The sequence below is a fragment of the Fringilla coelebs genome (genome assembly GCF_963513975.1).
Source record: "Fringilla coelebs genome assembly, chromosome: 6".
Classification (NCBI taxonomy): domain Eukaryota; kingdom Metazoa; phylum Chordata; class Aves; order Passeriformes; family Fringillidae; genus Fringilla; species Fringilla coelebs.
In genome coordinates this window covers 20,569,442-20,593,629 of record NC_140034.1, presented here as the reverse complement: position 1 = coordinate 20,593,629, position 24,188 = coordinate 20,569,442, and the positions used below count along the sequence as shown (strand labels likewise).

Below are 24,188 nucleotides of genomic sequence, written 5' to 3'. Positions count from 1 at the left end.
AAGAAAATATTTCTCTATCTTCTGACGTGAATCTCAAACAAAGTGCACTGAAATCCATGCAAAATATTCCTATGAACTTCCTTATGAATACAAAAGGTGACAACAGCCCAAAACTTCACTATGTCTTAGCAATTGCCTAAGCTATGAGCTGGGAGAGAGAGCATGGCTATTATATTTGTTTAGGACCATATTGATTCCCAATTGAAACTACTGTAGGAGGAGTATGAGGGAGGGTTGTGAAAATAGATGTAGTTAACACATCTTGAAGCAGCTATAAGCATTCTTTTTTTCCTTTGAATGACACTTATGTACCAGTGGACATGCTGTAGAGGATTCCAAAGCTCCTGAGCGACCTCAAGGCTTAGAGTTAAAAACAAAAAAATCACTAAAGAACAACTTCCCAAAACAGGCATCACTTCCTAGATGCTTTAGTAAGTTGCAGTATGTTTCAATAGGAAACAGTTAGTGATACAGACAAATAAGAAGGCTAAACTTGAAGTGATAAAAATGTCTCATTCAGCTGCAAAGACAGTTTCATTATGAAAATGTGATCAAGGCAGGTCTTTTAGCTCTGTGGGGCTGAACATACAAAGATGCGTATATTTATTGATCATCAAGTTGTATATTTCTATGTATTTATTGTCCATAAATAAATATATATATATTAAGGTGGCATGCTCAAGAATTCTTTACCAATGGGGCATGCAATCAACAAAGTTTGAAGACCAGCACTCAGTATTTAGAACCTTTGAACAATCTCACTTCTGAAGTAAGCAGACTATGGTTGGCAGTTAGCATTCAGAATTTTATTTTTTCAGTAAAGGCAGTTAGTTTTTAAAAAGTTGAAATGTTTTCTAGCCTCTTACTCCAATATTCTTTCTCCTTAATATGCCAAGCAGCATACATCGTAACACACTGAATTGAGAGGAAAAAAAGCAAAGTTCAAGTAAGAACAAGGTCAGTTGAGAAGGGTGTCTCTGGGAAGAGAAACTGTGGTAAGAATGACAAAGAGAAGAAGGGACTAGAACTATTTACAGTAAAAGGCCAGAATAAGAATGCGTGGCTTATTATCCCAATAGAGGCTCTCCTATAAGCAGCAGATCATAGGCAGCATATCTGGATATGTAGCTTTTGAGCCATGCATGATCGGTATAAACTAATCTGGAAGCGCCAAGCACATCTTTGTGCATAGACAAAGAACAGTCTGTACGTCAATAAAAATCTTTACTAAGATTTTTTTATCTAGAATTATGAGTGTCATCTCTAAACAGCTGCCACTATGACAAATTCAGAGATGGCAACCCAGATATTGCTTGTTCTCTGAAGTAGTGTCCAAATAAGCAAGCTAAATCACAGACAGATTAGAATCAAGGGTCTCTTCTAGAATCCAGAGAGATGTTACATCAGAATTAACACAGCTGGGATAGCAATAAAGGTATTAACTCACAGTGAGCCACAACTGCAGAGCTACTGCAGTTTGCAGTTGCAAACCTTCTTGTTTGCATTATTTGCTCAACTGTTCTCTACAGAGACGTAAAAGCATGTAAAAAGCTTATAAAGTCAGACCACTGGAATTTTAGTTTTAGGCAAACTCATTAATTAATCAACTTGTCTCAAGCAGCCACTTTTCATTGTCAGGAATAGGAAATCTCCTATATCAGTGTCCTTGCACTACAGACCTTAACCCGATTCACTGCTGTAGGATGACACCACCATGGCTTTTCTTATTGAAGCCTTTACTAAGCCATGATTCTACTGACAAAAAAAAAAACCACTGCAGGCTAGAATTTTCTTTATACCTCTATTTAACAATTTCTTAAAAAACCCATTTAAATACATATATTTCACACTAAATTAATAATTCAGAAATAAGAACTTTCTTGTCTGAAAACAAGAACTTCAGATATCACAAATGATCAACCAAAAAAAAACACCAAACCCTAAACATGAATAAAATAATGGAAAATTGATCCAGTAAAGCAAAAAGTTTATCTAAAAGGCATGGCTTCTACCATGAAAATTAAAATGGGACACACCAAATACCAAAAATGCAGTTGACAATTTTTTTCCAATTCTTTCTAATTAATGGCTTGGAGTAATATATGATTATAGAGGGGTCCAACAAGGAGGAGACATGGAACAAGGGACGGAGAAAGCAGCACTAATGGGAGTGAGAGAAACAGAAATAAGAATTCTACCTTTTGTCTGCAGTGATACTAAATGTCTCCATGAATGGGAAACTGCAATTTGACCCAATAACTCATGATTAGATTGGATTTGTGTGTGTGAGCTATCATCACACCTGCCTGTAGCACAGATCTATGCAAGGAGACTGACAATGGCTTTTTCTTCCATAGTTTTGATTAGAAAACTTATTAAGTCACCTGGAAAGAAAAAAAAATCAGCATTATATAAAAGAAAAAAACCTAGAAATGTCTCAAAGCAAAGTCCTCATAATAGCTGACACTTTAAACAGAAAATGCAGTTGAACACTTATCACTGCATATAATACATAATTGTTACAACTCTCTCCTGAATGGAGAAACATTTCCTTTCTGATAATGAATAACATTTTCCAGGAGCACATAGAAAGAAATTGAAACTTAATTTGTTTCCATTTACCAACTGCAAGCTAGAAAGACAATTTGTCATTTCTTGTTTTAGAATATTATGTTGATATGTTTATGGGCATGGTAGCTATATAAAAATTATGGTATGACATCTGTAAATGACAAAACAGGAAATTGAATGCCACTTGCTCCAGTGAGTTCTCTCTTAATATCCTAGGATTTTCTTGTTTTGATGTTTATCATCCCAACAATATATATGCATATCAGCAAATTTCCTTTTGGCTACATCTGAAAGGCAGCTGCAGATCTTAATGCAAATACACACAGAACTGATCTCGGACCTATCAGCTAAGGAATGGTCAATGATTAAGGGTATCCATGCTTTTGAAGCAGCTAGTGCAGCTCATTTGAATTGAAGTAACTGGGTTATCCAAAGGAGCCCAACAGCTGCAAGACAGAAAGCATTTCTAGCCAAGGTCACTTGTTACTTGAGATGAGTAATTCTCCCAAGCCTAGAAGTGCCTTTCTTAATTGGGCTGTTTAAAGATCAGAACTAAACATTTACAATTTACAATCAGAACAACAATTTACAATGTTCACAGCATAGGAGAACAGATAATATGGGAAGCTCAGAGATACTGGTCCAGAAATGAAGTTTCTCTACCAATCTCAGGAAAAAAGGGATCTTTTAAGCAGCTTGGATATTTTGTCAGAAGAGTAAAGCACACAAGAAGAGTCCTATCTCCGTGCGATTCACGGCTTGCTAAATGCTACTAGATGGCCCTATGTATCACTAGAACCCAAACAGCTTCTGAGAAAACACTTCAACCAAACGAACATGCAGAGGTCAGTATGTCTCATTGAATCCAACATAATGCAATTAGAAATTATATAACTGTCTATTACACATGCTACAGAGGAAGATGCAATAAACTGAGCTGGCAGTTATGAAGAAAGCTGTAATAGCAATGTTTACTTGTAATGTTTTCAGCTGCAGAGAGGCTTTAAGTTTATTCCTTGGTGGGACAATCCTGTTTTTCTACTGTCCCATGGTAACTGATGATATACAACTGAGACTTACCAGCTCAGCTGGTAAACATTAAGTTTCAGTGAGGGGCACATTTTGCTTAACATCTAAAAAGCTATTTTGAAAATTACACTATCTAAATGCACTAACTTATTATTCCTTCCACATAATCAATTGCAGAAATCTACAGTACAATAAGTCCAGTAATTTTTTTCAAGAACTTTTTATACATAGATTTGAGGAAGAAATCTTCCCGATACTCCAAAAGAGAAGATAATATTAAGAGGAAAATTACATATATTATATTATAAATGAATAGCAACATGAGAGCTTTTTTCTTTGCTTTCTCTTGTGCAGCAGAGTGTGCGTCATTTTCAACTGACACTTGATTTTCTATTTCTGATCAACAGAATTCCTGGAGACTGATCACAAAAAAAACCAAATTTACACTGCTGTTTTAACTGATTTAAAAGGTAAGAAGGCATTAATTTCAGAACAGCGATTACATGGAGAAATGTATATAAAGTATGAGCAGTATAATAAATGTACTATAAAAAATTTGTTATAAAAAGACATTGCAAATCTTATTAAAAGGTTGATAAGAGCTGCAAATTATGCTTATTATGGAATTGCTTATCCCATTCTTCCAACATGACATAATTTTGACAGATAGAGATATTCAAATAGTAATCAAAGAAATGGCAAAATGACTGGCAAAATCCAAAAAAAAAGTCATTGTAAATGGGAGAATACATTGAGTATTCTATATATCTAATCCTTTACCTATTTACACAGTAGTTGCACATCTGTTTAATCTCAGCATTGCAAATGCAAGGAACAAACTGAAGTTTGCTAAAGTGTTAAAATGCTTGGTATGTTTTTATATGATGCCTCTTGCAGCACACATTATAAGCTATGTTGGCAAACAGAAACTTGCTGGGGCATCATCTCTTACGTTAGGAATGGAGAGGTACCAAGCAAACAGTAAAGGTACTTCCCTGGAAATGCCTCTGAAGGGTATAACTACTGAGAAACATAGGTTATAATGTGCATTGATCTGCTCATGCCTCTTGAGAACAGAGAAAACAACAAAAAACTACTCTCTTAATGTACACCCAATGCAGAAAATTCATACTGTTTCTATAAGGTTTTTATACCCTCCAGCAATCTTACTAGATGGCTAAATTTCTCTTCCCTTGTGTCTTGATATTACGTATTACAAAATATAATTACAAAAATTAAAGCTCCTAAGACCAAAAGTAAAGGTTTAAGCCTTTGCTCTAAAATATATTTTGTACTGCGAAAATATGGTTCTAAAGTTTCTTCAGAAAACAGGAAAATAACCAAAATGAAAATTAGAAACTTTTCAGAAACTTTTTTCTACCTTTTACCCAGAAGTTTGTATGCTTTTTGTATCCCCTTTCTCTAGTATAATTGTTCTTTGCTGCAACAACATTTGCTGCCGGCATATTTTTTTGAAAACACCTTAATAGACATAAGGATCGGATTTTTTTCTGTGTGACAACCTGCTATTTTAATAATGACAATAAAATACAAATCATAGACAACCTTCAGTATCAAAGTAATATTTAAAATTAATCATGCTGGCTTTCTCTGTCAAGTTTTCTGACAGAGCCAGACCAACATTTTACACACAGTATAATGTGACAGTGCAGCACACAACTGCACTTTTCCTCTACACACTTGATCCTCAAAGTTCATTTGTCCCAAAGCACTAGCATGATCAGTAACAGATATTTTCCCATTTAATAAAAACTTGGTTTACTGTAAATGTGTGTCCTTCTGCTGTCTTGATGTGTATTTTAAACACTCGCAAACCAGTTTACTTGAGCTGAAATACATGAGTATTACAACTTCTTCTGGAATAAACTCTTTCTCTTGGATCTCGTTTGCTGTGCTAAGGCAGTGCAAACAAAGTCTATAGAGCAATTTAAAATAAGGCAGTGCAAACAAAGTCTCTAGAGCAAATTAAAAAAAAGTCATCTCTTACAGGACAAAGATTAATAGCACTGCTCAGAAAAAAGAATAAAGTCAGATAATCAGCTTGGAACCAGAGTACACATACAACTTGCACACCATACTTCAGGGTGCACATCAGATGAGAACAGTCCCTATGCAACAAATTTATGGTACAAGACACCTGATACTACTTTTTCTTGACCTAGCATTATAAAATATTATTCATACTGGTGATTCAGGTGGAGAAAGAAGCTACCCAGCTTCCAATGACCACACACATTTACAGAGCTTATATAGCTCTGTAAAAATGCCCTGATTACAGCTGATCCTAGTGACACTATGAGTACTGACATTTCCTCCTAACTGGATGCAGTGTGGTTCCTGGACCTGTCCAATACTGTTACACTACTACTCAAGTAAGTTAGATTATTACAAGTTAGTGAATCATCTACAAGAAAATTCCCAATGAACAAAAAGAAATTAATTACAAAAACCTAATGAGCAGCAACAAATAGAATGCTCAAATTCAATCACACTGTATTTGTACATTACCACTTCAGGAAATATGAAACGCTGATTTTGTGAACTAAAAGCATTTTATGTGGCCATTCTTATAGTAAGAACAGATTAACGAATGAAAAATGTGTAATCATGCAGCTGAATGGCCCACATAATCATACCATTGATTCTCAATTACAGTAAGGATGGAAATTTTCATCATTTAGTAGTAATAACAGAGTCTTTATTGTAAATAATTATTTGGAAATCAAAATTCCTTCCAGATAACATTACAGCAAATTACTACAAAATATTTACTTTAATAGAGTTATTTTAGAAGTCACGCACTGAAGTTTTTTAAAATCAGATCAAACTAGGAGTTGCAGTGTACTATAAAAACCTTAAATTTTAAAATACAATCATTCCTGAAATGGCCAAAAAAGAAATCTTAGAAAGCCTTCAGTTTTTATTCCACTCATCATGAAATCTTCCCACAATACCAGAAGACAGCCTGAAGATGTTATACTATATAAATATTGTACATAACTTACATATATCGGAAAGGACAGAGTATTTTTGTATTTTCAAATTTGAGTTGTTTTTGCAACAAGTTGAAACATTTCAACCCTAAAGTTCAGATCTTATCCTACTGTTGCTTATTTTCTCTATTTCACTGTAATACATGAATAGTCCATGGTAGTCATTAAACCAGTCTGTGTAGATAAGTCTCACTGACCAAAGATGAAGTATTAATATTTCTCCAGCTTTTAAGAAAATAAGCATGTATATAGTAGAATATTCACATTCCACTTGTGTGTAAGAAGCCACTTTAATAAAACATAGCCCAACATACTTATAACCCCTTTAATATACTTGAGAAACATCAGCTCAACATTCCAACAGCTTGGAGAGGAAAGTCCCTTCTTCCTCAGACAAGAGGATGACACGAAGCTATGCAAAACAAACTTACTCCCAAATTCCATGACTCATGGCTCATGTCTTGACAGAAGCAAGGCATCTGAAAAACTAAGTTCTCTGCCAATTTAAATGTGCTTCTGCTAAAAAATAAGCTGGCTTGTAACAGGCATTAAGAACTTGATAGGGAAAACTGTGGAGTGCCAAACACCTATTAAAAGTCATTGCATTATATTCAATAGCATCCTAACTTAATTCTGCCCTTAGAGCTCTTCCTTAAAAAAAATGTGCTCCATGGATTTTAAGCATGTTGCATTAGAACAAAATTATTTCACTAGGATTTTTTCATTTTATATAGTGTCTTGCAAGAAATGGTATACTGTTTCTGATCATTTGATTTTGCAAGTAGAAGCAGTTTCCCATACAGACAACATTCCAGCCTTATTTTCAGAAAATTCTGCTCCTAGAATTTCAATCCAATCAAGAAAGTAATATTCTACAACCGAGGCATCAAAATAATTAAAATCAGGAAGACAAAGTTTTTATCCTGGCAGCTGAAGCACATGCAATATTGATGCAGTATGTACATATATGCATGAGTACATAAATATATATTTCAATGAATCTGCTTTCTTGGGTTTGCACTTGGTTCCTTTCTTTAGTGGTAGGCACCTCAATTCACCAGGTATACCAAAACAAAAAAACAAACAAACAAAAAAAATATCCACAACAAAATCATAAATGTTAGAATTGTGAAACAAAAGGTGATAAATTTTACATTTAAAAGTTTTCCACTAAACACAGATTTACATACTAGCAATATATAATGTTGCACAAAGGTACTGCTCAAATACTCAAAAGTAAATACTGCAATATGAACAGATGTATTTTAAAAAATGATTCTCAAAGAAGAAAGGTGGTGTAGAATTAAGAAATCCAGCTGAAGAATAGGAGACCAAGCTTTACCCTCAGTTCTCTCTTTTTTTTAATCCATAACCACGAGCAAGCACATTCTCTCTGACTCAGATACTGTACCTGTTTCAGCAAACAAATAAAACTTTACAGCAACAATATTTACTAACAGTGTTTAATGACCTGCAACTTAAGTCCTTTAAAATAGGCAGAGGTGTTCAAAATCATGCCCTTTACTACGTCATGACTTTATCCTAGAGACATAATAGATGCAGACAAGAAAAATACAGTGAGACTCTCTGTCCACTCTAAAGAAGATTCAGAAATATTATTCAGAAATAATATGCCCATTATTAGGTGTCTGTAGTTTTTTAAAACTACATAGAGGAACCTGTTATTTAGTAAAAATAATTAGTAGCTTATTGTTCTAATCACTAATACTGTATGAACTGTATAGTTAATTGCTTGTCCTGCTTGGCTCTAAAACATTTTTAAGGATTTTCCCCTTTAACTACAAAATATGTAAAACATTTAAAACTACCAGTCATGGTTCCCATTTTCTTTAAAAAAAAAACAAGAAGGAAAAAAAAGATGTTAGATATAGACAGTTATTACCTTGAACCTGCTGATCAGAGTAAATATTCAACCAAGGATTTGTCATATTTAACCCACTAGAAGGAAAAAATGGGTAAACAGATTAAATATCACTTATTTAATTAAATCTTTATATAGAAAAATCCAAAACCAGATCTTTTTTTCAAGAATTTGCTTAAAATGTATATTCTGTAATTAAAATTATTTTATTTTATCTAATCAACATTAAGAACTGGTTTTACTGGTGACCAATTCTCCTCAAAGTGAGGAATTTTTTGGTACTGATATAGCACTTAAACTTCAATTTTCCAAATACACCATATCATTAGGACTCACTTTAGGAAAAAAAAAAGATCTTAGATGTCAGCTGAAAGAATATAAAAACTTTTAACATAGCAATGAACCACACTGAAAATCATATTTTATTACAGCCTGAAAAATTATAGGCTAAACCATTACAACAAGCACTAATTTTGAAAGACATTGAATCTTTGCAAGAGCAAGAGCCAAGTTTTTGAATACTTCTCTAATCTCAAAAATTTTGCTAAACAAAATCTTAGATAGCATTTTTTTTCATTTCTGTTCAAATTTCCAACATGATTCATTTGTATTTTAGACTAGGATGGCTTTGACCAAGGGGATATGCACAACAGGAGAGGAACATAGAGCCCTTGGTTCAGTTTTATATCCTATAAGACAGCATATTATTCAAATAAACTGACATCTTCTCAGATATTGAAGAGTTTCTCCAGGATGTCATTGTGTACCTAAAAAAGACTAAATGACAGATAGCATGCTTCTGTTGCATACTTCTGAGAAAAATATTGAATTTAAGACAAGTGTGGAAGTGCCTGTGTTGCTTGGGGTAGGATTTTTTTGGTTGGGTTTATAAAATTTAATAGCTGTAAAATGGTGATATCAGTTTGGTATAGAAACACAGTATATAACCTGAAAGCATGACAGCACCTTTCATATTAATTCAAGGAGTCCTGATAAAGTTGTACAGTTGATTACAGGATTCTCTTAATTATACAGTGTTAAATCACTGTTAAGCTGTAACTGTGCTTATAAAGAGTCCAATGCCATCATTTTAACAATTGTTAAAAAAAAACCAAAAAATCCCCTAGTTCATAGAACACCAGCTATTTCAGCTTGGTTTAAAGAAAAAAAGTTAATTTTAATAATACATTTTAATTATTTAATATACACTGAATCCCCATCCCCAGGTTACTTTTGTTAATTTTCGTTTAGTTTCCGGTATGTGCAGGTAAACCAAGAAATAAATCTAATCAATATAGTCTCTTACTTTTAATGAGCAGTACAAACTCACTAACTTAATGGACTCATCATGCTTTCCACACCAAAAAACTGTACATAAGTTTCAGATAATCATCTAAAGTATATGATTCAGGAAAAAAAAAATCAAAGGAAGTCTTAAAAACATCTTAGCTACAGTTTGATCCCATCTCTTACCTTCTCTTTTTTACAATGGCAGCCATATTTTTATGAGTGCATAAAAAGATAATGTCAAATGAAAATGGTTCCAGAAAACAAATAAATAATTACAGCAATGCATGTCCAGTTAGATATTTCCAGTCTTCCGATTAAAAAAATTCCACAGGGCAGGATTTCTAAATGATTTGGGTTTATTTCCATTCTTCTAAGACTCTGAACGCAGGTTCATTTTGGCAAAGTTTAAAATAACTTAGAAGTCCTCCCTCCTCCTTCCCCCATCACATTAAAAAAACCAAGCATTATTTAAAGGGCAAGAACACTATTAAGAAGAAATAAATTATTTCAATGGTAATGATATTTCAACTTCATGCATTTTGAAGCTCACTATGAAAACCAAGTACTATAAAAAGTTTCCCTGAAATCCTTCAGATTCCTTCCTGTATGTATGCTTAAAAGAGTGCTCTCTCTAGTTGATGCTCCCATTCACTGTTCAATAAAAGATGATCTGAAAATACCTTGTGATGTTTCTTGTTGCCACAGAAAGGTCTCTTTTTCATACAAGGGAATATCATGCAATATATGAGAAAAAGAAATTTAATAAAAAAGAAAGAATCAAAGCTGAAAGGGCAGAATCAGGCTGAAAGTTGTCTTCAAAACAGCGTATATATTTTACTATTTAATGAAACATAATAGGTCATACTAGAAAGATTTTACACTGTTTTGATTTTCACTGGTTTCCAATCACATTCTTTTCCTCAGTTTAATCGCAGAGATTGCTCTGTGCCAGTATATTTACATTCAATGTACTATACTGTTTCTTATTTTAAATTTTTTACTCTTTCTGCTTTAGTGTTCCTGACTCAAACAAAAATTGACTTCCTGACTTTAAAATAGAAAAAAAAAAGAAATATAATTTGAAAGATTAGGGTTGGTCAAAGTAAAGTTTTACCTACATTTTAATCTACTTTAATATACCAGACTCTTTTGAGTTTATGTTATCCACAGCAGTTGAATAACAGATAATCCTGACTGAACCTAACAGAAAAAAAAAATAAAATTAACTGATGTCTTGTTTCAGGAATCACTTCCCAAAATATTTGTAAATGTTACTTGTTTAAAGTGGTGAAACTAGAGGTAACTGTATGATTCATAGAGCTGACAACACCACTAAAACCAGCTAAAATGTAAGTATTTCAAAATTTGATTTTTGTATCCTCAAATATAAGACAATGAACAATGATAAATGCATGAGTGATAAACTTAATACATAAAGAAAAACACCACACATTTGCCCAGAACAGTTTTGTGCTTGTGACAAAAGCATCTAATATTAGTCTATCACTAATCACTAATGTAGCCTGAGCTGTAGCTCAGGACTACAGCTGTTACCTTCCCAAGCTTTACTCAGCAGTATAAATATATATATAGCAGTATAGTTATAAATGTTATACCTACATAAGAGATTCTAAATATGCAATAATACAAATTATTTCAGTAGACACTGAGAATTTGTACAGAATACATCCTGCATCACCAGGGACTTGGTGCAAAACAGTTTTCGCAGAATATTTTGAGATAAATTAAATCAGTTGTATAAATACAAGCAATGCACCTTCTCTTTTTACATCACTACAGCCATACTAACATTGTTTCATTAAAAAATAACAGATCTGGTCTTCCCAAACATGTTAAGTCTTATTTTGCTAAACATGATTTGTTGACTATCAGTATCTTCTCTGAAGCAGCAGTATATTATCCTGAAACAAAAGAACTGTGCAGACTTCACATCCACCACTATATAACATATTATGTCTAGTTTATATACATGTCAGTATATTCCAAGATTTTCTTGTAAAGGCAATTAAAGTAAAGCAGAGTTTATAAAACCATTGGGTCCACCCAGGATCAAATATAGACTATTACTGTTTTAAATGATGAGCTTTTCAGAGTACACTGTCTGGCTAGATCATATAAAAATACAATAAATGAAAGAAATTTGTGCCAGGTCTTGGGTACAATTGCTGACAATGGCATTAAAACAATAATAAAAATAAAATTGTTATTACCTAAACTAATTTTTAATTTGTTCTTAAGAACACCATGGCATGCTCAGTGATTCCAGAATGAAAATTAAATTCTTAGTTAAGAAACGGGAACTTAGGCATTTTATTTCCTCAGACCTTTGTCTATTTTCTTAACATATTGAATACCTAGTGCAAAAAATTTGCTTCTAAGACCAAAATCACTCCAAGATAAAACATGGAATCCAAGCTGTTACTGAAATATCCCATTGTGTAGCATGCTAGATAAATACCTTGTTAAGTAGTGAACTGCATCCAAAGTACCAATCTGCAAACCTGAAATCAGAAGTCATATCCTCTTCAGTTCTTCTGTATTTATAAATATTGCTAGACTTCTGAATTTCTAAACTCTCCATCATGAAACTGTTATCAAGAATGGAAGACAAATGTAGCTGATCTTGAAGCATCACCAGATAACTATGAAATTTCTGCTACTCTGTAAACAATCCTGAAACTCTGTGCTTCACAACTGTATTTTGCTTCATTCGCTGTTCTCTCATGGATGATTCTCTATGTTAGCTTACTTGTATTTGTCAGGATTATACCACATGGACAGCCAGTTTATACCACCACAGGTACCACTGTGACAATGTTAATACTTCTATAGAGATTTGTAAGGAGGTTTCAAAAGCCTACAATATCCCAGGTATTTACAAATGCCTTGGAGAAGGGAAAATACAAAAAAATACATAGTTAAAAGTTTTAGTAGACCTATTTAAGCTAATAAAACTTCCTTAAACATGTTCATCAACAAAGCAATTTAAATATTTATGCCACCTACCTTTGATTATGTTCACCATAAATCTCTGTTTTTGTTCTTCCTCCCCAAAAAAACCCATGAGTAAATTACATTATCAGGTCCACAGAAAGGAAATTAACAACCAATTTCTTGAGAATATGACTTCTCTGATTTTCATAAGTTTTGATTTATGTGAACTTAAATTAATAGACTATTTTCAGACTATATCAGGTACTCAGACAAGTGGTTTGTGTCAGTGGGGACAGTCAACCACATCCATGGATATTCATGGTTATTCACAGAATCTGATAAAATGCTCCATCTAAAGTCTGCATCATTGCAACAGAAAATATTTTCATCCATTTGATCAAATTTGACTGAATATCTATTTTATTTAGCAATACCTTAAAGGAATCTTTGGTGTTTAAAAAAAAAAAGTGAAGGGCCTTTTTTATCAATTAAATACATTCTGCTTTCATTTGCTTTATTCCTGTATGTGGGATTTGCCTGTAATTTCATTAGTGGGTGCCTTAGTATTGTGTAAATACTTCCATTTTTTATGCTTAAGTAAGAAAAGCCAACCAGCATTCTCCATCCTTAATTTAAATTTTTTATCATTTTGATGGATTGCTTTCTCCTTTTGGCTTAACACCTTTTTTATGCTTTTAGATGTGTTTTCTTTTTCCCCTCTGGGAAAGTAGCTTTTCCAATTTTCATGCTCAAGTCATTTATCCATTAAACTATCTACATGTCTACATTCTTGTATTACTTGCTTCATAACCGAGGCTGGGCTTTTCCTTCAGTATGTAAGAGTATTTGTTCGAGATACAAAAACAGTCAGACTCTGTCTTGCACCTTTTTTTAAAATAAAAACCTCTTTTAAACATTTAAATGTATCCCTTGGTGAATGACAGTGCTCAAAACTCAGATTAACAGATATACATTCTATTATTTCTCTACCTGCAACAACTTCAGAAAAATAACTGATTTGGTATAATGAAGATCATAATTTTCAAATTAAAAAGAAAAATCTAAGCTGACAAGCATGTAAAACAAACCAATTAAATTCACATGGAGATTGTAAATCCATTATTCTTGCATACACTGTCATATGCCCTGTCATGACATGCACATGTCAAAAAAGATAGAAATAAAATTAAAATCCCCAAGTGACATACAATATCACTGCTCACCACCAAGCAATGTCCAGCCCCTTCTCCAGCTGCGACTGGCTCCTCCCAGACAACTCTCCTGTTTGTACACTGGGAATAATATTCTAATACATGGAATATACCTTTGCCAGTTCCCCTGGCCTGACAATGTTCCCTTGCAGCTATTTGTGCACCATCTCACTATTAGAGTAAGGAAAACTGAAAAGTCCTTGACTTAGAGCGTAACAACTAAATCATCAGTGTGTTTTCAACATTACTATCCATATTAAATCTAGAACAGAGCACATTTCAGTTACTAGGAAGAGAATTAACCTTGTTCTTGCCAAAACCAAGCAGTTTTGTTTTTTATTGCAATTCACAAAACATTTACAATAAGTCAACTACTAGAAGCTGTAACTACACTCACTAAAAGTTTCCTCTTATCTTACTCAACATCAATCAGCACAAAGTGACAACGAACAAAATAATGAAAGAGAATACTTATTCCGCCCAGTTATATCAGTATGGAGTCCTGAATAAAGGCTGGAACAAGAGTTCTGAAGAAAATCTAAAAGGTGACACATTTCTTCCAAAACTGAGGGAACAGAATACAATGAAAGATCATACCATGACACAGTGAGCTATGCAATAGCAGTCTAACTCAAAACTGCCTCAGACTCTTGTATAATCCCTTTTTGCCCAGGTCGTGCAATGTCCCAGATGGTACAGCTGGGTAATAATTTCTATATCCACTGTGCATGATGTAAACTCGTGTGTTACTCAGCCACTGTGTTGGTTTGAAACGTGGCTGATTGCATTTGCCTTTTTTGTCAGCAAGGGAAAACAAAAAACCATAAAAAAAACATTCTTCTTGGTTAACACTAGCCCATTACAATTTGAAATAACTAGTTGATAAAATGACTGTGCCATAGATATTATAATTAATAGAATTTTAAATTCTTTATCACTTTTATTAGTAAAAATGGAATCCGTAACATACCTCTTTTTTCTCTGTGAACTTCTTCCAAAAGTTTTTCTTGGTTTTTTATCTGTTTAAAGAGAGACTGATGTTCAGTCTCCTTTATCTGTGTGAAGTGCTTGAGCTGTTCTCGGCTCTGCAGCAAGTAGCTTCGCAGCTTTTTTTCCTTACTTTCTCTTTCCTTTACCTCCTCACACAGCCACTGAAGCTTACTCTACATTTAAAACAGAAGGTACAATAAAAAGTAAAGAATTATAATAAAAATAAGAGGACATAAATGTTCACTGACCAAATTATGTTTGGTGTCACAGATTACTCATTTGTAGCTATCTGATCAATAATAATAGAGGGCATTCAGATATATTAAGAGAACATAAGTTCATTTTCAAGAGATTCAAAAGACATATTTTGGTTGAAAATTATACGTGAAAAGTGATTTTCTTTTATATTACTTTATTTCTTTTAAAACAGAAGCATGAATTTGCTAGGGTGATATGGAAATTCACATTGGATTAGTTTACACATAGACACCAAGAGATAGGCCTTCCTTTTGGAGTACCTTTTTCTATTTTAGTTGGCAGAATTTAAAAATATTTCCCCTTTCTAAAAAAGTGACATCAATCCTTTCTAGTCAGCTAAAAGTCAACATTTAAGGTTCACTCGGAGGAGAAAAAGATCTCATTGATAAGGCCGTGATCAATTTAGTAAATCTAGAAGTGATGAAATGGAATACAATATGGAAACTTTCACACAGTCTATTTAAAAACAAAAGAAAATAAAAGTGGCATTTTAAGCAGTCATTCATTCTAAACTTCCCTCTAGTAGCTAAACAAACTTAGGTTTGCAAAGTATTATCAGGTGGTCTTTGAAAGTTCTTTTTAATAATATTTCAGTGTCACTTTTTCAAATGAAGAAAACACTTCCTCCATAACATTTCTCCTTTGATTCCAATCTTATTTCTGTTATCTATAGTGGAAGTCTTTCTTGGTCCACATGTCTTACACAGATCACATGCCACCAACCTTCTCTTACATGCAAACATTTGCAATTTGTTTCCTTAAGTCAATTCTCCTGTGGCTTTGACCTTTCTACATGAAGCAAAACCACTAGTTGTCTTCCACAGTTTGTGATCTATTTTAATCATGGGAAATTTACTTCTTTTAAAAGATACTGGGTAAGAAGCGTGCTAGGTGTGTGAGCTGAGGGAAAGCTGCAAAACGAAAGGCAAGATTTATGAGTTATAGTCATCACCTTGAAGATATTCTCAAGCATGTGTGCCCCCATATTATAGGATTTGAAAGCTTCAACAGGGAAAGAAAAATCATTTACTTTCTGAGAATCCAATCTAACATATTTTTAGACTGAATAAATACCAGCCTTATTTAAAATAATTTCTAGCCTTATGATAATGCTGTAAGAGAAACTTATCCTGCTGACGACATTCTCATGCTTTACTTGTCTGAAAAAATTTGAACCAGATTTAAAGGCTATCACTGCTCTTACTTCAGTGCCTTTTTTTTTTTTTGGTGAAAATAATATTGCTATAGAGATGGCTATTTCTTGTTGATAGAAGCATTTGGAAAAATATTCTATCAGTTTAAATAACAGTCTGGAAATATCAGAATAATTGCCAAAGGAATGCTTTTGTATTTTTCTTTTTACCCTTGAAGTGCCATTTTAAATGGACTTCCAACTAAATCAGATCCATCCATTCACAGCCTCACCCCCTCACTCAAGTGCAATATAGGGTTAGAGCTGGAAGGGCTGAAAAGGACCTGAAGGATCAGCTAGTTCCAATCCCCTGACATGTGTAGGGACACCTCCCACCACACCATCAAATGTTGAATATTAGCTTACTCAGTAAAATTTCAGGAGGTTTGACCATTACCTTTGTTTCTGCTAACCAGCGATGAGGATCGTTTGGTACGGTTGGTGTAAGGGATATTGCCTATGAAAAAGCAGGGGACAAAGAAATAGACATAAAATGCGAATTAGGCATAGAAGGAAGAAAATCTTTTCTGCTTACTGGAAATTCATCAAAGAAATACATTTCTTATCAAGGAAGATTAAGCCTAGTGCTTAAATATTTGTGTTGAGAGAAGTTATCCATCAAATTCCTCCTGCTTACCCAAGTTGCAGCGGCAACTTCTTCAAGTAAAGAGTGAAACTCTTCAGAAACCTTAGCAATACCTGAAGTACTGGGCAGAGGAACAATATTATAAAGGAAAATGCTTACCTTTAAGAAAGAAAATAATTCATACCAGGACCACAAAACTAACTTTTTTTTTTCACATTAACTGTCTAGTCAAAAACTCGCATTCAGAACTGGTTTAAGTTGGCCAGTGATAAAAAACCAAGGAGAATTGTATAAACAAGGATCTGCAAAACCTTATCCAGAAACCAAAAAATCTTCACAAGGTAAGGAACAAGTCCAGGATCACACAGTTCAATGATCAAAAATCTGACAACTACAGTAGATTATAAAACTTAATTTAAAAAAAGACCTATCTGTAAGGATACAGAGGAGAAAGCTTGTTTGTCAAATATATTTTCTTAGAAGTCTCATCTAGTTTTGTGCTGCAATACCCCAACTCCATGTTTAAGTGGAGAAATGGTGTCAATCATGAAAAAAAAAAAAATCTATTTCAAAAGCAGCACAGCCCAGTCAAATGACCAAGAGCTACAAAGTATTTTCTTTTTAAACAGCAAGACAATAAAAAAGACATAATCTGAGTGTACTCTAGGTTGCAGCTAAGGCTAAAAAGCTACTAGGTCAAGCACTTGTAAGTGTGGCAACAAGCTGAGTCAGGACTGTCTGTTCTCTTTATTCTCAGAAATGTACAATGTTGATTTAAGAGGATCAGTCATGTAGAATCATATGGAGGCATCAAGAGTGGTTTCTGTACCTGGGGAACAAATGAGAATGCTCAAAAAAAAAGCTACAGGGAGACAGGGGTTGCAGAAGTAATAAAATAGCAAAAAAAGTTCCCGCAAGCTACAAGTTTCCTGAAAATTTGAGTCTGAGTTTTCTGGATACAAGGGCCTGCTCCTCAAAAGAGGGAGGTATAAACTTTTTCCATTTTCAGTATTCAGTTCTCTACATAAAAAACAAAGCATCCAAGTGATTTTTTAACAAATAATGTCTTTCATTTTCTCCCAGTTTTAAAAGCATTTTAGTTTCTTCCTAAGGATTTCCCGATTCTAGGAACATGGCCTAACAAAACCTACCTCAAAATTTTGGCTAATAAAAGGTCCTTTCACACAATCAAAAGGAGAACTATTCCTCAAAAAATTAAAAAAAAAAGCAGTACCAATTAATGCATGGACAGTCCCTCATAGTATCCTGTTCTAATACATAGCAACGTCCCTTTGTACCAGCTAAATATCCATAATTCTACTAGAATGATTATCTATGCAACAGTGAAAACAATGAATACAAGCTCCACTACAAATTTTCATCAAGAACAAAACCTGCAGCATACTTAAAACTTAGAATTACTTTGAATTTCTCCATGGAGTCCCGAGAAAAGATTTCACAAGCAGCATCAATTTCACTTCCTATCATGGAGAGAATGGATTGCTGTTCCATTTCTAATTGACGTAGCTGATCTTTAAACTGCAGTCTGGCCTCACTCATCTTTCTCAAATGATCTTCTTCATTGCTGATCTGTTTTTCCTGGAGTGAAAAAGGAAAAACAAAACAAAGATAAATAATTGCATTAATAATATATGTCATCAGCCATGTGTCATTCAATCTCATCATCAGACCATACTCAGTCATGCTAAGTTCAACTCCTTGCCATGGAAAAAAAAATACCTTCTAATAGCACTTTTAAGTTCCTCCCTTGGTTCTTCTCATTATCCAGTTATGAAGAAAATGCTACCAAATCCAAACCCAACAATCACAAAGCCTATTTTCAAACTCAAAAACAGATGTTCTAATACAAATCTCCTCATGAGCAGAAAAAGAGCCCAGAGTAAATACTCTCATTATTATCTTATGCCCTGAATCTGTCGTAGGCATATAATCTCTATCATCAGAAAAGAGATCCCAGAAGGAAAATTTTATTGGTAGTCAGTGTGCTAAAACTACCCAAAGAATATCTCATAGGAGAGTGAGTGGCACTGAGGAAAGTATTTTACGTTATCAGCTAATGTCAGAAAGTTTATTAAATATGTTACATGTTTCTAAAATTCAGATTCTCTTCTTTTTTATCTATGATAGAGCAGCCATAAAACCAAACAAAACTGCTGCTAGATTACACAAAATATTGAATTATGCATTATAAATGGTGTAGGAACACCTATCCTGTGAGAATAAGTGAAAATGAAACACACCTGTCTGCTGCTGACATCAGGAGGATGTAATGCAGCAAAGGGCAAACACTTTAACAGGCAAATTCCAATGTCTCTGAGCTGCACCAAGAATGGTGAGAACCGCAAGGATTTTAAAAATGTATTAATTGTGGACCTCCATAATGACAAGGTAAAACTGTTTGAAGTCTATTTGTTGAAAATCTTCATACACTGCTCTTATGAGACACCAATGCAGAGTTAGGTAATGCCTAACACCCAAGTTCCATGAATGGGATTTATATGGAATCATAGAATAATTTATGTTGGAACTCAGTTATCACAGAGTCCAACTAAAAACCCCATACTGCCAAGTCCACCACTAAACCATATCCCTGAACACCACATGTACCAGCCATTTCCAATGCCTGAATAAATTTTTCCTAATATCCAATCTCAATCTCTCTTGACACAGTTTAAGGCTATTTGCTCTTGTCCTATCACTTGCTAACTGGGAGACAAGACCAACATCCACCTTGCTATCTCCTTTCAGGATATATATGTATATATAGGTGTTTATTTCTACTAGTAAAACAGGTGTTTTTAATGTAGGTGGCCTGCAAACGTGAAACACCAGTACGTGTTAAGCAGTCTGATTTTTTCATTTAATGAATACAAAAATACTGGGGACAGCAGTTATTTCAAACTGAAGAAATCATAAGATTTTTTAAAATGGACAGGTTGCAGTATTTCTGTACTATAAAGACAGGAGCTGAAAGATGGCAGTTGAAATAATAGTTTTGACCTAGACTAGTATTCTGAAAGCATTACAGATTGCACTGTAGTATTTCCAGTATCTGTATTCTGTTACCTCACTATTCACTGAATGCATTCCAACACATGTCAAAGTTCATTCCCAAAGACCATGACTAAAACAGAACACAACTTTATTTTTTTTTACTTCTTCTCTGCTTGATTTTCTGAATGTGCCAACATTCTTTATCATTCTACATCCAGAGCCTACAGGAGAAAAAAAGTCACTGACTCAGAAGAGCACAGAAGGAAAAGGAAAGAAACCAACCATTATGCTCTGCTCCTTCACTTTCATGAAAAAAATAAATCTAAGCTAGCTATATTACCTATGCCCCTTTGAATTAGTATTTGCATTAAGAACAGAATATTAAAAGTATAAAAAGCATGGAAAAGAAATAAAATGGTCTGTAACAAAATAAGCTTCTGCTGTGTTGCCACAATTGTACACTAGCATGAGATTTCTCAAAAAGTAGTATTATTTCCCCCATTCTAACATCCCTTTTGACAATCCACAAAATCAAAATAGCAACTATTCTCTTAAGTTAACCATTGATGCAAGCTAATAGAAGTCTCCATCTGCCTTTACCTTCAACAGTTGAGACCACAGGATTGCATGCTTAAAACCTTCTCTGGTATTTTTCCTTTTTTTTTTTTTCAGTGTCTTCCCAATATTAGGTAAGGTTGGAGCTAATACAAAACAGACTACAGAAGCCCACGTACATTCCTATAAACACATTTTCTTAATGATAGATACTATACAACTAAAATGCCAACATAGAAAAAAAACATTTTTGAATTTTCATTTTAAGTACTTTTTACTAGTCTGACAAGTTGAGCTTTTAAACCACATCCTGATAGTTTAGCAAGCTAAATAAATGCCAGATTTAACATTTTTCTAACTCTGTACTATAAAAGAAAACCCCAAAAAACCAAAAATCCTCCACCCCAAAATTATTTAGAACTTCCTTTACTATGCATACATTGCATATCTACTTCAAATTACCTCTAAATTATTCATAGCTCCACTGCATCTTAAAGAAAAATATGAAGAAAACTAGAAATAGCAGATTAAACATTTGTTAGTTGCCTATGTTAGACATCAGGCAAGCAACAGGATTTATATTTCTAGTCCTAAATAATATTAGCACATCTTTGGAGGGATACAGTTCATAATCCAGTCAAAGCATTTTTGTCTTCTTTCATTCATAAACAAACCATGTACTATAGCACAAGTGGGTGTATTTTTTAATACATACACGCTGGGGTTTTTTAGGTTTACCACCTATTTCTATAATCCATCATTTATTTTAGGTATTTATCAGCAGAGAAACAAATCATGGTTAAAATCAGTTAATTTTACCTTTTTCTCCAGTTGTTGTTTTACAAACTCACATTTCCGTTTCAGTTTTATATTTTCTTCCTCATTTTGGGTTAATTCTTCTGTCAATTTATCACACTCAACTTTTATTTTTTCCAGTTGTCGACACTGAGCCTTGACTATGTTTTTCTCTTCTAAAAGTTCCATCTGATGGTAAAGGGAAAAAAGATTACAAAGTCACTGTATAGGTTATTTTAAAACACACCCAAACTCTAAAGTTTTTTATCAGTGGAACGCTATTGCCAAATGACAAATGTAAAAAATTCAATTAAGCTCTACTAAGTGCAATGACTTATCTGAACATGGAAAACAGGCATCACAGAGTTTCAGAACCATTCAGTGTTTTAAAAACAGAAAATAGAAGTCTCAGGTTCTTCGTTTCAGCTCTGCTACACTTATCAGCTTACATCATCCTGAGAAGCCTAGTATTTATGCAGCTTTTCCATTACTAAAATAATTTGGAATCAGAAAGTCTAAAACTCATTTAATTTCAGGAACCAATGCTAAATTTATATCTGCAAGGAAACAACAGCAAAGATCTAGTATTTTTAAGTTCTAGATTTGTGAGGGTTTAGTGCTATTACTTTGTACAATTAATGCTACTCATGAAACTTTGCAGAGAAAAATGAAGATAACATGTAAGGATATAGAAAGCCCCAAAACAATGAGTAAATAATGTATATTCCAGTGAAAAAAATAATTGACTAAAAATGAAAGATTTGAGAAACGCTCTACAATATCTAGAAAATTTTTAAAAATACAACAAAGAAGCAAATTAACACACACATTCCTCAAAACCAGTTTCATATTAGATGAAGTGCGGGATGCAGTTAAACACAAAAATAAACTTGTGAAGTAAATTTCTTTCTGAGGAAAAGCAAAAATTCTATTTCACAATTACACAAGTTTTATGAATTAATTTAGACACTAGATCTAGACACTAATTTAGACACTAAACAGATTACAAAAACTCTTCCAAAGGACAACTTGAGAAAGAATTTTGGCATTCACAGTCTACAAAGACTTAAGACCACAAAGACAACCCTGCAATGCCCAAAACATTTTCTGTGATTATGCTTATAAAAATCAACTTTTCGGTTCCTACTAAAGGTAATTGCATTATAATATCTATGCAGATGGAGGGAATCCAAGAAAAAAATCCCTCACCTATATTACCCCTGAGACACAGAAGAGAAAGTTAATAACTTCCAGTACGGACAAGATGGTAGATATGACTATAATTTAATTGATCTTTATTGAACCCAATTTCAACATTTCATAATCTTCAGGAAAAAAATGGATGGCACAATTGGAAAATGTATAGAAAATAATTTAAAGAGAAATATACACATATCCACAATTTTATATGTACAGATACATATCTCTATATAAGTTTAGATTAAAAATTAATACTTCAAAAATTTCCATACTGTCAGGAAGTAGGAAATTTTGTATGTCATCATTCTAAAAAAACAAGCATGTTTTTAAAGCAAATGAGGGCACATATTAAAATTAGGCGACAGATCTGCAGCTTTGGAGCACAAAGCCAAATGGGGATCATTAAGCAAACCACTTGAATTCCTATGCTTATCAATCCTCTTAAATATAATAAGACATTGTAGAGGCATTGGTTGGGAATCCTTTAGGATGTTCTAGCAGAAACCAAATTAAAAGTTTAAACATCAGAACCTCAGTAATGAAACAGTAAGATCCTTCTTAACTGGTATCTCAGAAAACTATGTTCTTCTCCAGTTCTCTTGCATCATACAATATTTTTATGGTACCTTCCTATTACCCCAAAAAATCCTTAACTACTTAATAATTTTTCAATCCAATGCTGCACTACAGAAAACCAGGCAAAAGTGGGGCAGAAAGTACCATACAGAATAGGCAAGAAAGGAAAGAACAACTAAAATAAAAAAATCACTTCTTTTTACAATCTATGCAGAAGTTAGTTCTCTAAACACAGGACTGTCTACCCTTGATTTCCTGGAAGTAACTCATAAATGCATCCTCTTTAAGTTTAAGGCTTTGGATTCTACAACTATATTAAATTTCCCTTCACTTCTCAAGTCTCTCTCAACCAACCTTTATTTTTAAAGCTTTAACTATCTTTGGACAGGATATGTTATATTCCTTTCCAAAAACAGTTACAAAGGTTAGACACAGCTGGGGCATAAATAAGGTCAATTATTACTGTAAAAGACAGCTGGTTGCTAGACACAAAATCTTAGCAGCTTGAAAAAAAATAATAGGCTAAAAAAACCCAAATGCAATGCAACGATGAGTTCAGACAAAAAGTAACTAAATCACCTACAGGATGACATGTTCTCATCAGATCTTCCTAGAGATGCATATGATTCTCTATTTTGTTTCATTTTCAGTCTCTTAATCAAAAGAATCTTGTGCATTATCATTGTGTACAATTCTAAAAAAATTGCCTATTATAATATCTTAGAAAATTCATCTCCCTCAAACCTTCTGCTCTTTAAAAATGTATGTCAATTTAGGATTCTGGGGAAGTCATGGAACTGTAAATGAAGTATGGAAGTGAATTTTTTTAATACTCTGTTTAGGGTCACAATCAGTAAAATTAAAAAGGTCCTAACTGTAGGATTTGCTGTTTCATAGAAAAACGCAGTCCCAGTCAACTTATTTTTATTTATTAGCATCCAGAATACACGTTCCTTCTTTCCACTTGATATCAAATGTACACTCTTAATTTCAATGTCATTGCCAAAGAAAAAAACACTTTTGGACAGACCACTTCAATAATGATATACACACTAAAAATTAGGTCTCC

At 33.5% G+C, this 24,188-nt stretch overlaps 1 protein-coding gene across 1 annotated transcript in view; it reads right to left on the bottom strand.

Annotated features, from left to right (window-relative positions):
- The window catches only part of CEP128 (centrosomal protein 128), a gene marked incomplete at its 5' end in the record, with an annotated part of 91,154 nt that overhangs the window by 31,575 nt on the left and 35,391 nt on the right, over positions 1 to 24,188 (bottom strand). Inside the window, 4 exons of the mRNA XM_084207070.1 lie at positions 14,923 to 15,115; positions 16,790 to 16,849; positions 18,401 to 18,577; positions 21,368 to 21,532. Of these exons, the coding sequence (XP_084063196.1) occupies positions 14,923 to 15,115; positions 16,790 to 16,849; positions 18,401 to 18,577; positions 21,368 to 21,532 (595 nt within the window). The remainder of the gene's footprint in view (positions 1 to 14,922; positions 15,116 to 16,789; positions 16,850 to 18,400; positions 18,578 to 21,367; positions 21,533 to 24,188) is intronic.